Below are 15688 nucleotides of genomic sequence, written 5' to 3' on the forward strand. Positions count from 1 at the left end.
GCATAGACACAGTGGACCGAATGGCCTCCTTCGGTGCTGTATAATTCTATAATATAATAATAATAATCCTTGCATTTGATATAGCGCTTTTCACGTCTTCTAGATGTCTCAAAGCGCTTCACAGATTAGAATGTAAAGTGAATTGACTGTATATTTGTGGGTGAAATGCGGCAGCCAATTGCACACAGCAGTGTCCCCCAAACAGTCGTGAATTGAAATGACCAATTTATTACATTTTTTTTGAGGGATCATTATCAGGCGTGTAGAGTAAGGAACTTGCCCAAGGTTTCATCCTGCTGGGAATCGAACCCAGGTCTCTCGCTTGCAAAGCGAGTGCTCTAACCACTGAGCTACAGGACTCCTCCAAGTTGTTATATTTATGCAGTAGTGGCAAACAGAATTTGGGGGGAATTCATACATGTCAGGTGGCTGACACACTTAAGACACTTGGAAATTGCCCTGTCTCGGAATGAAGTGAGTGAGCAGTCAACTATGAATGCCATCCTCCACCACATCCACCTGTGCCCAGTCACAAAGATACACACCCAAACAGATATTGGGCAGGTCCCTGAAACACAACAACTTGCACTTATATTGCATCTTTCAGAAAGGTCTCAAAAAACTTCAGACTTCCAACAGGATGGCTGAGCAGGGTGAAAGAAAGGGGGAGCTTGAGGGGTTCTAGTCAAAGAGACAAGTTTTTAAGAGGGTTTTGAAGGCGGGGAGGTGAGGCGCAAGGCAAAAGGATTTGGGAAGAATTACAGAGAGCTTGTGCTTGGAGGCTGAAGGCTCAGACAGTAATAGTTCAGAGATGGAATGAAAAATGAGCACGACAACAACAACTTGGATTTATATAGCGCCCTCCATGCCGGACGGCGTCTCAGAGTGCTTCACAGTAACGGATCCCAGGGCCTCTCTGGGACGTGCAGCCAGTGCAATCTAGCAAGGACTGGGGTAATCGGTGAGCGGAGTTTGGTGCGGGTGAGAATGTGGGCAGCAGAGTTTTGAATAATCTGGATTTTATGGATGGTAGTGGAGGGGAGGCCGGCGAGGCGGGCGTTTGAATAATCCACCCGAGAGTTGACAGAGGCACTAGATTAGGAGGACAAGCAGGAGACTAGTGCTGGAGGAAATGGCGGAGGTTGGAAGGGTCAGGGCCAGATGGAATTTAAAGATGAGCATCCTGAAATTGATATGCTGGGACTAGTAATCCTGTGGAGCCTGGTGAGATGGGGGTTGTAGAGAATGAATATAGAACATCCAACCCTGGAAACATCACCGCCACTCAGTAACCTGACCTGATGCACTTTAATTTCGCACGTCCCATATACTGGATTAACGGACTGGCCACCTTCCCACTCAAATAATTATTCAATCTTTTCAAATATTTGAAACATATTTTGAAAGAAAACAGTGCAGTGAACTGTGATCGCTGTGGCACACAGATGTAAATAAATTCACAGCCAGATGTGAGGTACTCAGGGGACTGACCCCATCCCTGACCTTCCCCAAAGGCTCAACACAAAGAAAGCAACACACTTAATCATCATTCCCTGGGAGCTGCTGAATCAACAACTGCCTCGGGCAGTGGGAGAGCCTAACTGGGTTCTGATTGTAATGTGGGAACATTGCAAAGGTTTAAGCTTCCCCAGCGTGTCCTAGGTAGAAGTATCACAGGGTAGAGCAAATACAGACATGGACAAACACACTGCAGGGGCAGACCAACCAATGGCCTGATCTGATGCTGGAGAGAGACCAGGAGCGAGAGCCCTGACTGCTTTTCCCTTCCTGACCTTGAAAAGCTAAGGCAGATGCAGCCCCCTGAGATCAGCAATCTCAGCACAGAATCAGCAAGCTCCTACTCCTGCTGTAGCTCTGTTCCCCACAATCTTACACTTTAAGTGGATAGTCTTAAGACTAAAGCCACAAGAATTTGGGGTGGCTGGGAGCAGCATCAGGCCATCTGGCTGTCTGCCTCACTGCCTCCTCCGACTTCACACCTTCTCAACAGCGACCAACAGGGCTCCCAAGATAATCATTCCTGCCTCGCTCCTCACTCTGTAAACCAGGGCATGAGGTCAGCTGTGCCACCCTTCCCAACCCACCCCCAGGTTGAGATCGGTAATATACAAATATATTAGTTACATTTATATAGTGCCTTTCACTGTGGGAAGATGTCTCAAAGTGATGAAATATACATACTTAAAGGACATGTATTTACACGTGTGTTTGACGCTGTTTCTCAGTTGGAAGGATTGTTCTACATTGAGCACGGAATTCTCAAACCGCACATCTCTATATTCCGTAAAATATTTTAATGACATTTGTCTCTTCCAGCAAAATGCGCAAAATTCTTAATATATCATCCTTATCACAAACCAAGCAAATACAGTTACTCAAAGAAGATTCAAACTATTCAGCCAGTGTCTCAGCTCTGTGTGAGGGACATAGACCATCACCAGCACGCAATCACAGACAGCATGCGACGGTGGCCACAAACACTAAGTTTCGATAACCAGTCTGTCTTCATCACTGCTGGTGTCACTGTTGTCAGCTCTGATCTGCCTTACTGTCCTCTCCTGCCCGGCCCGGGGAATAGTGAGGGGCTGTGTGACCTGCCGACCCTGGCTCAGCCTTGCTGTCTCGCTTCCACTCCACAGTCTATCCTGGTACTGAAGGCTGGACACTTCCTCGGGGGCAGGTAATGGCGTCTCATGAGGGGTTGTGAGTGAAGGTGAATGTTTGCTGGCTCTTGCCCGATCTGGAGGTGAGTGATGAGCAGGATGTGACCTGGAAGTGGTGTCCCCTAGTCCCACAACGCCTGGCCTTCCTGACCCTCTGTGGGCATCCGGGCTTTTGGCACTTCGTGGCTGGCATGGCTCTGGGTGCCCAGGCAGGTTGGAATGGCCAGTGGGCACGGTCTGTGGTGAGGGAAGGAGGGGGGAAGGGATTGTTGCCGGGAGCAGCACCAGGCCAGCTGGTTGCCTCACTGTCTCCCTTGGCTTCACTTCTAACTTCTGAGCATAACAGCCAGAGTCAGGACATCTGCTCGGGCTGTAAACTGCCGGTAGCACAGCGAGGGCGTCCGGTGCTAGGGGTGCCCGTGCCGACTGTCCCAGTGTGGGCAGTGCTAGTGGGAGTGGTGTCAGTGTGGGCGCAGCTGGTGTGGGCAGTGCCCGTGTGAGTGGAGCCAGTGTGGGCACTGCCAATGGGGGCAGTGCCAGTGTAGACAGAGCTGCTGTAGTCAGTGCCAGCACGAGACACGGGGGTCCTGGGTCACCCACCTGGGCCGGAATCGCCGTCATTACAAGCGGCTGGAATTGAAAATAAATTAATATTTCAGAATGTGCATCTTCTTATGTGTTATTTCTAAAACAGAAATAAATATTTCCTCATCCCTCCTTTAGTGATATCATAAATCCTGTGTGTTCATCCTCAAATAAAACTCCAATTATTGTGGAGGAGCTGGAGTGACACATTGTGCTGGCCAGACTGAGCCACTAGAACACTGCAGAGAGGCCTGCTGTGTCCTCTTCCACACCAGGCACCAGGAGCCTATCAGCCCCATCCTCACCTTTGTACCCCCACCCTATTTGCCCCCACCATCAGTGGGTGAGTTGTAAGTCAATCTGCCCCCACTTTCTGGAACTCCATACTCTGACTCGCTATCTCCTAACATTCTAAGCTATTTCACCTCTGCTCACACTTTCAGTCATCTTTCCCCTCCCACCTTCCAGCTCCCACCCTCCCATGATCCAACCATCAACCATGTAAAGAAATTACCTAGGAAATTCTCGATCAACTTACTCTCACCACTTACTTTCGCCCTTGGTTCCCACCATGTTATCTCACTGTGCTTACACTGAACTGCACCTATCACCCGCTGACCAGTGTCCTAAATAATTGAATTATATTGTTTCATCTGCCCCATTCTTAGAATACTCAGAAAGTGTGAGGTTGTGGGTGTAGAGTCGGACAATTGTTATCTTTAAAACTTATATGGGGAGTACTGCGAGCCTCTATCCCACTGCACTAATGGTAGAAAACAATTGCATTTATTACACTCACCTCCATGTCTTGTGAAGCCCCTCTCAGTAGGACAGCCAGTGATGGGAGATCTTGGTTTGGGGTTGGTTCCCCTTGGCGTCTCTGTGTGTCTGCAGCAAATGGGCTTCCATCACTTGCAGTGCAGGTTGTAATCGCCACAGCACTCTGAATTACCCGAGAAAACATGGGCAACAAGGAACCAGTGAAGGCAGGATTAATGCCACTCTTCTGGGATACTGAGCCTGGCATTGCTGAGTGCCTGGACATCTCGGTATGAGAGCCAGACAAGGTTTGGGCAAGCACACAGTCCTGACTGTTGGACAGCTCGGAAACGGTTTGTGCCCAGGAGGCAGACACCGAGAGGGAAGCAGCAGGGCTAGTTCGCTTCTTCAGAAAACACATGTTGGCTGAGCCCTTCTGGCCCTGGGAGACATCAAGAGGGAAGGAGCCACCTGGGAGCTGTGAGCACAGAGACCCCACCGAAGACCTGGGGACAAGAAGAGCCCAAGTCCCAGCAATAGACTCTGGGGCAAGTTCTGGGCACTGTGCTGCTGGAGAGGGTCCATGTTGCACGTTCAGTGTAGAGCTTACGGAGGACAATGGGACCAGAGTGATTCCTGGTTCATCAACAGTGAAGGCAGCATCTATGGTTGACCCAGGAAATGGGTTTGTGGAGTCGGTGAGAGGGAGAGACTGTGCTGCCTTTCGCTGGGTAACATGTGACCCTCGGTCTGCGACTCGCTCCCTTTGATTGTCAGCTACAGCCTCATTAACATCTACTGAACATAAAGCAGAGATTGGATTATCATGTTGAAACATCCAGGAACAATAGCCCAAATATTAGAGGTTATTGCTGTCATGAACAGTGACTTATTTTTAGACAAACACAATAGCTATTTTGCACAGTGCCAGGTTCTCACGTGAAGTGAATAATCAATTAATCTGGAGGACTATGAGCCAGGTCACTGGGTGAAATTCCCTTTTCTTTTCTTATCATCAATCATATCTGTCCCTGGTCATGTTTCTCCTGACGTCTCTCCTGCAGACCTGTTCTCCCATCTTTGAAACCACTCCTCAACTCTGATCTGCTTGCTCTTCACTCTCGCTGTCCCACCATCATTGGATGAGGTTTCAGACATTAGTCCTCACTCTCTAGAACGCCTAAATTCCCTCTTCCTTGCACCACTTCTGCCTTCAAACCTTTTTTAAAAAAAATGCTTCCATTAACGCCCTTAAACTCATCCTTCCTTTCTGCCTGCTGGTTTACAGTAACTGTACTGCAGCACCCTCTTGTGGTTCCTAATTCCCTTTGTTTTATATGCAAAGTGTTCAGTGAAGCCTCATTTTTTCGTGTCAGCCGAGTGTATCCAAACCAAGTAATAATAATCCTTGCTTTGGGTACTTATCACATCTTTGAGAGGTCTCAAAGCACTTCACAGAATATACTATAAGTAACTGCCTAAAAGTTCGACTTATACATGGAAATTCCAGAGATATTTATTGGAATGGAGTGCGCACTCTCTCCCTGGAGTGACACATCATGCTTACCTAATTCGAGAAAGTATTTGTGCAGGTTGGCAAGAGCCAAAGCTTAGGGACCCCCAGAGAGTGTGTTGGGGCAACTGCTGGAGTCTAACCAGCTAAAACCACAAACTTGTCATTAGAGCATTGCCTGGCCAGCTTACCCACTGCTTGTCCAGCTGAGGACCACCCTATCCATTAGGGCTTTGGCTTGTAACCACCCTGCTCCCAGTGACTGGTCTGCCCTTCCAAGTCCTACCGATGAGCCAGGCTGGTGAGTGAGACCTCTACACCATATCTGACCCATCTCATTGTTCCAGAGTAAGAATATTGGTGTAGATTATTCATTAATCTATTCTTTAATTGTTTCCTGGATCACACCAATGGACTGTGATGGTGTAGTGCTTTCCTACCTCCTAGCCTGTGCGTCTGCTCCTGATTGGCTGGTGCGTCTCGCAGTCTCAGGCGCAGTTTTCTGTGAACCTTTGACTTCATGTGTTTCGTTAGGTTTCCTGTCAGAATGAGAGAGATTTACTAGGGGCCATTGGCTACTTATCTCTGTTAGCTATGACTACAGAATACATGCAACCAATCTGTGCACAGCAACATCCCATAATATATTAATGACAACAATGATAATAATCCTTACATTTGATATAACACCTTATCATACTGTGCTTCTTAGGATTTTACTGTGAAGAGGAATTAGTGACTGTATATTTTGTAGAATGTGGCAGCCAGTTTGGCACAGCAATGTCCCACCAACAGCCATGGAGTGAATCCTAATTTTATTAGGGGGATTGTTGGCCAGGACACCAAGAGAAATTCCCTTCTCTTTACCTGTAGTGCCATGGAATCTTTAATGTCCACCTGAATAGACAGACGGGACCTTGGTTTAATGTCTCATCCGAAGGACAGCTGCACACCTCCAGCACTTCACTGAACTGTGTGTTAAAAAAGTCCAAGACATGGGTCTTAATCCTGCAACCTTTTGACTTAGTATTGCTATCAAAGAGTGTATGGGCTCAAAGGTACATGCATTACTGTATACGCTCACTGCTCTGTGCCTAGCTATGAGGCTGTGTACAGACACTGACTCATGCTTTGCTGTGGAGCTGTGGATTGTCTGTAAGATTCTGCAATTAATGTGTTAAATAATATCTCAAATTATATTTGTGATATTTATATTTTTGAGATATATGATCAATCTCATATGATGGGAGCTGGTTGTGACTAGCTTCACAGAAGAAACAAAAGGCTGTTTACAAACAACAAACTGTTTTCAGTCCTTATTAGTCATTTTCTCATGGAAAAATGTTCTGCAGCTGGAGAGAGAGCTGTGTTCCATTTTTTCACAAAGGAACCATCTTGCAAAAGACAATAGGTGAAAGATCACCAAATTAACTGTCTAAACGGAGATCGATTCCAAAAGAGCATTTGAAGAAAGAATTGGGGAAGAAGAAATAAAGTAATTGGAACTTGGGGTCGCAAACCATATTCCAGCTTCTAAAGAAGGAAGATCAAGACTACGATTTAAACAACAGTCAACGTGTAATAGTACCTGGATACTTTTGGGTGATTGAACTGGGAAACGTACAACAATATTTGGATATCTTTTGAAGAGCCATTAAAAAGGGAATATTGAAATGGACATTAAATTGGACATTGGACACTCCTCTATCTCTTCCGGAACATTTGATTAGATCAACTTAAATCGTTGTGAACTGTACGTGGATACGTAAGCATTATTATGATGTATTATTTTAATTCGTTATAACTATTACTAATCAGAATTAATAAACATCTATATATTTTTGAACAACATTTGTGTCTGCCTTCCCCCACCTCCGCAACATCGCCCGGCTCCGCCACTGTCTCACGTTGCAGACCGTCGAAACCCTCATACACCCATTCATTACATCGAGGCTTGACTATGCAAACTCCTTGCTTTGTCGGCCTCCCCAACTCCTCCCTCCAGAGCCTGCAGATCATCCAGAATACTGCAGCCTGTGTCCTTACCAGGCTCCGTGACCCTATCACCTCCACCCTCGCCCAACTCCACTGGCTTCCCATCACACAGAGGATACAGTTCCAGATCCCAGTCCTCACCTTCAAAGCCCTCCATGGTCTTGCTCCCCCCTACCTTGCGACGTCCTAATCCCCTACCAACCTGCCCACTCCCTCTGCTTAGCGGGCTCTGGCTTGCTTCACTTCCCCAACCTTGCCCACCCCACCATTGGCAGACAAGCCTTCTGCCACTCTGCCCCCCACTCTCTGGAACTCCATCCCGCAGTCCTTCCGCCTCGCCCCCTCCCTTGCCTCTCAAGACCCACCTCTTCGACCGTGCTTTCGATCACCCTGCTTCCCCCCCTGGACTCCACCCTCCCGAATCCCGACCTTGAGTCCTAAACTCTGACTGTCCAGCGCCTTAGGACATCCTCCTTACGTGAAAGACGCTATACAAATGCAATTTTATTTTTGTTGTGTCAGTCCTTACTTCACCGCAGGGTCAAAATTTACATTAACCCTCACACGTCTTTACTGCTGGAGTTATTGCTGTACTCATGCATTGCTGAGTATAGCTTTGTGCGTGTGTTGCTGTGACCTGGGCTTTCCTTACCTTTAGTTTTGAAGGAGCTGGTGCAGAGCGAACAGCGATATGGCCGGGCACTGGTGTGGCTGTGTCGGTGGGTCCTTAGGGCGCTGGGCTTCTCACAGCCAATGCTACACTGCTGGCTCTGCTGCTTCCCTCGGCCACCGCCCCGCACAGGCACCTCATCCTCTCTGTGGCTGCCGAGACAGTTGCAATGTTTCAACCTCCTAACAACAGGGAAGCTTTCAGCTCCATTTCACTTGATATTTAATGGTAACTCAGGAGGATGGCATGGAGCTCAGAGCTCGAAGCCTCACCCTCGGCTAAACAATAATAAAGATAATAATAATCCTTGCTTTTGATATAGCTCCTGATCACATCATCAAGACAGAATATACTGTAAAGTGAATGAATTAAATTTTGTTAACAATATGTCAGGGAATCACTGGCTCAGCACTCACTCAGCTCAGCTCACAGCAGTGGTGGGCGCTGCAGCTAGGAACCACTCCACAACCAGCTCCAAAGATAAATCCTTTGGCATCTTTGCCCTCACTCCTCTCAGCGTCTGAGGTTTCACATCTGGATCATATCAACATTTTCGGCACAAGAGGCCATTCCTTATCGTGCGGGGTTGCTGCTGCCTGATTTTCTCGATCTCCCACTTTCTTTAATCCTACTCTTTTCCCACATTGACTGCTGGGACTATTTATTGCTTTTATTGCTTTCCTTTCTCCATAGATGCTGCCTGAGCTGCTGAGTGTTCCCAGCAACTTCTGTTTTTGTTTACTGCTGGGAGGCCTGACAGTCCTCAGGATGACAATGTAACTTCATGTCTGTTTGTTCTCACTCTCGCTCTGTATTTACGTACAGCTGCTAAGATTTGTTCTTCTTTATCCTGTTATATCAAAGGCACTATTTAATTGGTTATTATGTGGCTCAGACATCCTCCCCATCCCAGACACAACCATCCCAAACACCCACATCACAGACACCCACGCCCCTCACGTGTTGCCACGTACCTTCTGTTCCAGGTGACTGTTCTCTTGCGGTTGCTGCGTCGATGTTTCATCTCATTTTTTCTCAGGAGCGTGGCTGGATCCTCCCACTGTAAACATTGGCTATGGGGTACGAGCGGCGGCTTTTCAACCTGATTAATAAAATAAATAATCGTGTGCTACAGTGCCTCACCATAAAGAGCTCAGTGAGATACAGTCAGTGACACAGGGCACTGGCTGACTATGCTCCTAGTGGGGGAGGTAAGTGGGCTGAGAGCTGAGCTGGCTCCATGGTGAGTGCTTGGCAACTGAAAATTGGAATTGAGTCAATATTCTATGATAGTCTCTAGTCCAGTTGCTGACCCAGGTGGGTCCGCAGTACTTACTCCAGGGCACTGCTGATGACAGCACAGCCAGCCTGGCTCATCAGCAGGACCTGGAGGGTAGACCGGTCAATAGGGCAGGGAATCCTCCCACTCAGCTCCTGTTAACCCTGCAAGCCAAGGTCCTAACAAAGAGGCTGGTTTTCTCAAGCAGCAGGAAAGCTTGCTGGACAGTGCTATCAATGGTAAGCTATGTGGTTTTAGCTGGTTACCCCAATGCACACTCTGGGCTCCACAAGCCTCGGCTGTTATTAACCTGCACCTAATACTCTCGAGAATTAGGTAAGCAGGGTCCATCTCTCCTAGGAGAGAGTGCATAATCCTTCCCTGATAGGGAAATTTCCATGTGTAGATGACATACATGGAACTCTGTCTGCTTTGGATACTCTTAAGCATGATGAGGGTTTCTGTCAGACTGACCAAAACAAGGGCACTGGCTAGCTGGGAGGAGTTACTGAGTCCCATGTGCTACAGTAACATCTGGGATAGTCAGCCTGGCCTGGAGGGAGCTGGATCACACCAGTGCTGACTGGGGATCAGCCAGTAACAAGGAGCACTGTTGGGAAGTGACCGAGCCCGACAGTGCGAGAGAAGTAGAGTAACATCATTGGAGATTTAGTTTACACAAAACGGGTTAGAAAGTGTTTGTGTGGAGATTAACTTACTGAGGAAGTAGGCTGTTCTCTCTGCTTTAGGCGATGCAGAGACAAGGTGTCCCTCGCGGCCAGGTGAGATGCTGCTGGGTTCCCGGTGCAGGTGGGCCAGGTGGCGTAGGCAGAAGTCAGGCCATGTCCCCCGGCCAAGGGGATGGCCTTTCTCAGGAAGCACCAGGTGGGCTCTGGCTCGCTCTGCAATGTGGGGAAGGGGAGCAGGTGGGTTGCTGGGGCTGAAGCCAGCTCCTCGGGAAGGCAATGGCTCACAGCTGGCTTGGTGCAGGATGAAGCAGGGGGCATTGTGGTGGCTGTGTGACCGCCGTGGGGACCATCAGAACACGTGGCTTGTAGATAGGCCTCTGTGCTCAGCTCTGGATCTGTTCTGCCAGTCTCCTTGTCTTCCCTGGGAATACTGGCTTGCTGGGGGACAAGGCGGGCATGGATATCCTCCACACTGCCCCATGGCTCAGCTGAGAATCCCTGGGTGATTAAGTGAGCCAGAGCAGCAGGAGCTTGGACACTTGCTGACGTGTAGTGGTGAGTGACAGCGATGGGCGATGAGCAGCCTCTGGGTGGGTGGGCACTCTCTTTCTGCCTCACCACAGGGCAATGCCCACCAGAGACCACCGTCGTGACTGTGCCACACACAGCGCAGCAGCAAGCCCAGGCTGTTGGCAATGCTGGCTCCCGGCTTTCCCTGCTCGACCGCTGCTCAGAGACAGGCTGGGCTGAGGGGAGAGAGGAGCGGGCACTGAGTGGAACACTGACCTCCTCATTCAGGAATGTGAGCTGATATTTGGGAAGAAAGTCTTTCTGCCCTTGAGAAGCTTTCCCAGGTAACGTTGCCCCTTTCCCTGAGAGTGGGTCTGAGGGCAGCTGTGATGGTGAATGTGACCCAGGTGCTTGGCTGGGGTTTGCAGAGGGAGACAGGTAGTCGCTGGCTGTCTGGGAGGAGGTTGAGTCTCTGACATCAGTAGGTCTCAGTCTTGGTCTCTTTGTCCATGGCAATCCGGAGCCTGTGCCACTATATCTCTGTGTTTCAGACACTCCCACGGCTCCACGCTCCTGGGGAACAGACACCCCACAGCAGCCGGGACCCCGCTCCGGCACCAGGATACTCATCTGCCGCATCAGGTGTGGGTGGGGTGTGGGGAGCAGTACCGGGGCTGGGATTGAGATTGGTGTTGGGGCTGGACCTGGTGATTGGGCTGGGGTTGGGTCTGGGGTTGAGGTTGGGGCTGTGGATGGGGTTGGGGCTGTGGATGGGGCTGGGATTGAGGCTGGGGTTGAGGTTGGGGCTGGATTTGGGGCTCGGGCTAGGGAAGGAGCTGTGATTGTGGTTGGGGTTGGGGCTGGAGCTGTGAATGGGATTGAACCCCGGCTCCTGGCCTGGTACATCTTCCTAAATGTCCCCTCGCCATACACTGACCATTTCTCCGGGGAGAATTTCTGTAACTTTCTCTTTTCAGACGATCCGTGTTTGGTGTGAGCGGCTTTGCGGGTGCCTGGGGCCGGAGCTGGGGCTGGGCACTCACCCTGGGCAGGGGGTAGCGAGTCCAGAGCCGTCTGTCTGACCAGAGTGCGTGAGAGGCTGGGGTGGACGCCTGGGGAGCTAGGGTCTCTGCACAGAACAGTGGCTGTGCCTCTCTGCAGAGGGTGACAGTGGGGTGTGAGCTGTGTTTGCCCGGGGGGTGATGGCTGCCCTGCCCCGGGGGGCAGTGAGTTGCTCCTCGTAACCTGTGAGAAGCCCACAGTGGCACAGGAATGTGATGGTAATGAGCTGAACAAGCTTTGCTTTGCTCTGCGGATGGACTCCAGGTTAGATTTGGGTGAAGGATCCATTTTTCTGTTGACGTGCGAGGATTTCATGTCAAAATGAAAGGAATCCTTAAAGGTGTACGGCATTGGCAGATCAATGCTGCCCTGCTTGGAAAGGATGCTCTTCCGGGGTCTGACAATTTCCAGGTGTTTATCATCCACCACAGCTTCGTTGTCAGAGATGAGCTTACTGATACGTTCCTCAAGCCGCCTCTTGTCCACCCCTGAGATGGGGAGCTCACGGGCCGGGCTCTGCTCAGCATTTCCCGAGAAGCACCTAAGGGCGCCCGCTGACTCTGCGCTGGACTCCTGGAGGCTCTGCGTGGGGCTGGAGGCCCATGTCAGCTGCTCTGTGCTGTCAGAATAGCCAGAGTCAGTGCTGCCAGTGGTCTGCAGGCTGGAGCTCGAGCTTGACCATTCCCCAAGCCGCTGCTCAGGGAAGCAAGTCGCCTGTTGCCTTTGGAGAACCAAATTCCTGCTCCTGGATTGGCGGCTTTCCAGACTCTCAGAACTAAAGGACAGCTTCTCGGCAGCTTCCCCAACACTGGCACATTGGGAGGCACAGACACTGGCACATTGAGCAGGCTGAGGGGCAGGCAATGGACCAACATTGGGAATGCTGCCACTGGCCACTGGCAAGGCCTGAACCCTTGAGGGACCCCCAATGCCCAGCAGATACCCACCCTGGCCCACAGTCTCTGCCCCGCCCCTGCTGTTGTTGACGTGGGTCCGCGTGCGTTTGTGTTTGTATAAATTGCTCTGGGTTTTGAATGAAACTCCGCAGGTGCTGCAGGGGAATGGCCTTTCCCCAGTGTGCGACCGCACGTGTTTCTGCAGCACACTGGGCTTGGCACAGTCCCGGCCACACTGAGGGCACACACACTGGCTCAGCTTCTTGGCTTTGATCGGACGCTCTCCTTGGCCAATGTGACCAGCGGCCTCTGGGCCAGGGAGGGGTGTGTGGTCCCGGGGTCTCTGAGGCTGGTTCTGCAGAGATGGGAAGTAGCAGCCACAGAGATGAAGCAGGTCACATCCTCTCTATGTGGACTTGTCGAAGTGCTCTGAAGGGATGGTTGTTGGAGGACTTGATGAGGAACTAGAGGGTGCAGCTCTGTCTGCAGGAAGATCATCTGAGCCGTGTGTACTTCATTGCCCCACTTGATGCCATCACCATTGACACCAGCGCGATATCGAATGCCTGCTCCTGGCCCGGGCACCACCACACCATTTCCCAACTGCAGCACAGGAGAGGCTGCTGGCATCATGAAGCTCTGCTGTGCCCTCTGATCACCCATCTCTGCCTGATTGTCACAAGCTGCAGCCATTTGCCAGTGTCTTGCGTCAGTATCTCACAGCCTTAGCACACATCAGAAATAGCTGCAACCAATACACGCTTCTGATTAGAGTGATTTCAAACTCATCCGTAAAACAGCACCTCCCATCACGGAGCAGCGCCAATTTAATGTTTCATCTGAAGGATGGCACCTCTGACCATGCAGCTCACCCCACCACCGTATTGGAGTCTCAGACTCGATTATGAGCTCAAAGTCTCAATGTTGAACTCACAGCCTTCCAGCTCAGATGCGAGAACACTCCCCTGATTGATCCAGGCTGATACGGGATTTGTTCCCAAACCTACAAATAGATCAACAGAAATCATCTCCTCCCAAGGAACAAGAAACCATGGGTAACAAGGAATGAGCCAAAAGTAATCACTGCAATGAAGGATTGTTTAGAGGCCCTCGAGGGAGGGACTGAGGCAATTGTCAGGGAAACGAGAATTAACTGACACTGATCATGAGGCTACAAGGCAGTCCTACAGTCACAGGCCCACAGCGCTTGCTCCAGGGAATCAGTGTTCACAACAACCTAAACAAACAAATTGCATTAATTCAGTGTCTTTCACATCAGGAGGGCGTCCCAAGGTGTTGGGCAGTTGAAGATTTGCATCCGAGCTGGGGGTTAGAATTGGGAGAGGTGGTGCCAAGGAGGGAGGGATAGGAGCCAGCTCTAACACATGCTGCAACTGACATGTGAGTGCTGGACAGTGTAGAGGGAACCTTACTCTGTGCCCAACCTGTGTTGGATAATAATAATAATCCTTCCATTTGGTACAGCACCTTTCACTTTGGAAGGACATCTCAAATCCTTCACAGAATTTTACTGGAGAGAGCTTTACTCTGTATCTCACCCGTGCTATAGTACGTTAAGCATGTTCATTGTCATATATTGTGACACAGTTAGATAATAATAATCCTTGCATTTGATATAGCCCTTTTCATGTCTTCTAGATATCTCAAAGTGCTTCACAGAATATACTGTAAAGTGAATTGACCGTATATTTGTGGGCAAAATGCGGCAGCTAATTGCGCACAGCAGTATCCCATAAACAGTCGTGGATTGAAGTGACCAATTTATTATTTTTTTTCTTGAGGGATTATTATCAGGCGTGTGGAGTAAGGAAACTTGCCCAAGGTTTCACCCTGCCGGAAATCGAACCCAGGTCTCTTGCTTGTGAGGCGAGTGCTCTAACCACTGAACTACAGGACTCTACAGATAATAGATAGTATCTGTAGATAGATAATAAAAATAATAATAGTATCTGTAGATAGATAGTAATTAGACAGAGTTAAATGGACACGTGCATTGAACAAATCATTAAATGTAATATGATAAAAGTGTTCAGTATGCCCCAAATTATACTAGAGATAGGCTGTATGTAATAACTGCCTACTGAGTTCAACAATCTTACCTTGAATCAGGAAGCAGCTTGTTTCCAGGGTCAGAATTTAAAGGGTAGCATAGATCGAGAGGGAGGGAGGGCGAGAGGGAGGCAGGGAGGGCGAGAGGGAGGCAGGGAGGGCGAGAGGGAGGAGGGTGAGAGGGAGGGAGGGAGGGAGGAAGGGTGATAGGGATGGTGAGACGGAGGGAGGGAGGGAGGGAGAGAGAGAGAGGGAGGGAGGCAGAGAAAGGGAGAGGAAGAAATAGAGGGAAAGACGCAGAGAGAGAAGGGAGGAAGTAGTGAGGGAGAGCACACGATGGAAAGAGAGATGGACTGGGCAGCAAGCAGGTGGAAGTTAGTGAGAGATAAAGTTAGAGATGAAGAAGAATAGGGAAGGAGTGAGAGGGGGAGGAGGGAGGGAAGATGAGGAAGGGAATAGGTAACCCACTTTGCACTGATCAGAAGCAGAGCTGCTCGGCCTCACAGTTTAATCACTCGTAAGTAGAACCACAGTTAGACGAGCAGCCTGCTCTGTGCCCTCAGCAGATGGATTGGTTTGTTTGGGGGAGTCTTAGACTTACCTTGTGTAAATCCAGGCTGCAAACACCAGTTTGAAAGTGTACACATATTACCCTGAAATAACAATGCGTGGGTGCTGAACCAGAAATGACATCAGATGGGGAGATCTCACAGAGGAAGCAGATAAACCACAGGCCAAGTGGTTAGAGGCTGAGCCTGAGAAAGGCACCAAGGTGAGCACGCAACTGTGAGCAGCACCAGTGTGCACAGGGTCAGTGTGAGCAGCACGATAGTGCCCATGTGCTCATCATTGTACCCTCAATCCACGACTGATTGTGGCTGCCACGTTTCGCCCACAAAATACACAGTCAATTCACTTTACAGTATATTTTGTGAAGCGCTTTGAGACATCTTAATGAAGTAATAAGGCGCTATAT

At 49.6% G+C, this 15688-nt stretch overlaps 2 protein-coding genes and 1 non-coding gene across 3 annotated transcripts; all 3 read right to left on the minus strand.

The window, feature by feature from the left end:
* Positions 1-288: 288 nt before the first annotated feature.
* On the minus strand, positions 289-360 carry trnaa-ugc. Its single transcript has one exon. It is a non-coding gene; the product is annotated as a tRNA-Ala (tRNA).
* A 1945-nt stretch (positions 361-2305) lies between these two features.
* On the minus strand, positions 2306-4556 carry LOC103173032 (leucine-rich repeat extensin-like protein 5). Its single transcript, XM_042341894.1, has 2 exons — positions 4069-4556; positions 2306-3314 (listed from the first exon to the last, which is right to left on the minus strand). The coding sequence occupies exons 1-2, from the start codon at positions 4447-4449 to the stop codon at positions 2502-2504; spliced, it is 1194 nt and encodes a 397-aa protein (XP_042197828.1). The 5' UTR covers positions 4450-4556; the 3' UTR covers positions 2306-2501.
* LOC121848025 (zinc finger protein 831-like) lies at positions 4481-13335 on the minus strand. Its single transcript, XM_042341933.1, has 8 exons — positions 13156-13335; positions 11455-13048; positions 10205-11412; positions 9181-9308; positions 8189-8388; positions 5982-6080; positions 4639-4826; positions 4481-4534 (listed from the first exon to the last, which is right to left on the minus strand). Exons 1-8 carry the CDS (start codon positions 13333-13335, stop codon positions 4481-4483), a joined length of 3651 nt encoding a protein of 1216 aa, XP_042197867.1.
* Between the last annotated feature and the right edge of the window lie 2353 nt (positions 13336-15688).

Source organism: Callorhinchus milii, unplaced genomic scaffold (assembly GCF_018977255.1).
Source record: "Callorhinchus milii isolate IMCB2004 unplaced genomic scaffold, IMCB_Cmil_1.0 Scaffold18, whole genome shotgun sequence".
In the NCBI taxonomy this organism is placed as follows: Eukaryota; Metazoa; Chordata; class Chondrichthyes; order Chimaeriformes; family Callorhinchidae; genus Callorhinchus; species Callorhinchus milii.